Source organism: Agrilus planipennis, unplaced genomic scaffold (assembly GCF_000699045.2).
Source record: "Agrilus planipennis isolate EAB-ADULT unplaced genomic scaffold, Apla_2.0 scaffold25, whole genome shotgun sequence".
In the NCBI taxonomy this organism is placed as follows: Eukaryota; Metazoa; Arthropoda; class Insecta; order Coleoptera; family Buprestidae; genus Agrilus; species Agrilus planipennis.
In genome coordinates this window covers 344628-346035 of record NW_020439112.1, presented here as the reverse complement: position 1 = coordinate 346035, position 1408 = coordinate 344628, and the positions used below count along the sequence as shown (strand labels likewise).

The 1408-nt window shown below is 32.0% G+C and overlaps 1 protein-coding gene across 1 annotated transcript in view; it reads left to right on the top strand.

The window, feature by feature from the left end:
- The window catches only part of LOC108738300 (5-formyltetrahydrofolate cyclo-ligase), a 9885-nt gene that overhangs the window by 1894 nt on the left and 6583 nt on the right, over nt 1-1408 (top strand). The window contains exons 2-3 of the mRNA XM_018471679.2: nt 658-785; nt 851-978. Coding sequence (XP_018327181.1) covers nt 658-785; nt 851-978 — 256 coding nt within the window. The remainder of the gene's footprint in view (nt 1-657; nt 786-850; nt 979-1408) is intronic.

Here is a 1408-nt window from a genome sequence, read left to right as displayed (position 1 = left end):
CATTAGACAATACAAACCGGCCTACCGGCCGGTACCGCCGCAACCGCTATATCCCTGCATTTTAAATCTATAATATTTTCGAAAATATGCATTTAAATTACATGCTGTAAAGGACCATATTGATCTATATTAAATGCACAATGTATTTAAGGTACTTAATTGGATAAGAATTAGTGCTGTATTACCTACAATCGCTTCGTAAATAAGTCATTTCTCATAAAAAGTAAAGGATAAAAATGGTTATTGTGGGTTATCCCTAAGAGATAGACATATACCATTCCGGACTTTTTTGTAAACCCTTTTAAGATGTATTATATTGTAGTACATTATTTTGATCTATCTCGTAGGATTCAGCCAGCGTTTGCAATGTAAGCGCAAAAAAGGTGTTTATTTACGACATCACATTAGAAACCTCTAAAATTANCCAAAAAAACCATTTTATTTTAATATCAAATTAACCGCCACTTTAATCCAAGGTATACCTACCTATTTAGGTAGATTTCTTATAATCGACCATCAATACTCAAAACGGTTTTCATATACAACTTAAGCCCTGAAAAGTACCCAGAACATAGGTCTAAAAAAGTTTCAATTTCTGAATTTTCATAAGATGTGAAGAGTACCTGCCTTTTCGATAATATTAATATTCATTTATAGATTTTGGAATTGAAAGAGTACAAAGATAGTAATCGAATTTCGATTTATTTGAGCACCGACAACGAAATTGATACGGAACCAATAATCAGAAACATATTTGAAACGGAAAAAAAATGTTTCGTACCACGGTAAACGTATATATTGCGTAATTATTTTGTAAGCTTTATGTATATGTTGCAATTGTACGTGTTAGATATCATGGTAAAATTATGGAAATGGTAAGACTTCATTCCATGGATGATTGGGAAAACCTTCCACTGACAAAATGGAATATTAAGCAACCTTCTGTCAACGATAATCGAGAAAATGCTTTAGAAACAGGCAAGTGCATTTAAATTTTGTAATTCGTTATTAACCCCTACTTATTATGTCCGATTTAACAAAACTAATAAAGAAAATTGTCAAGAAACAAAAGAATCTATTTAAAAAAAAAATGCAACGTGTAATTATACAACACGCTACTGATATGAAACTTTTTCAAACATACCGGGATAGGGGTAAGGAATTGGTTTAGTGGTATTATTTGTACACTATGCTTCGCACGGGTGCAATGCTGATAGTAAATATACTATAGAATGTCTTTATATACAACAATCACAGCTTTTTTGTCATTAGACAATACAAACCGGCCGGTACCGCCGCAACCGCTATGTCCCTGCATTTTAAGTCTGTAATATCTTCGAAAATATTCATTTAAATTACATGCTGTAAAGGGCCATATTGATCTATATTAAATGCACAATGTATTTAA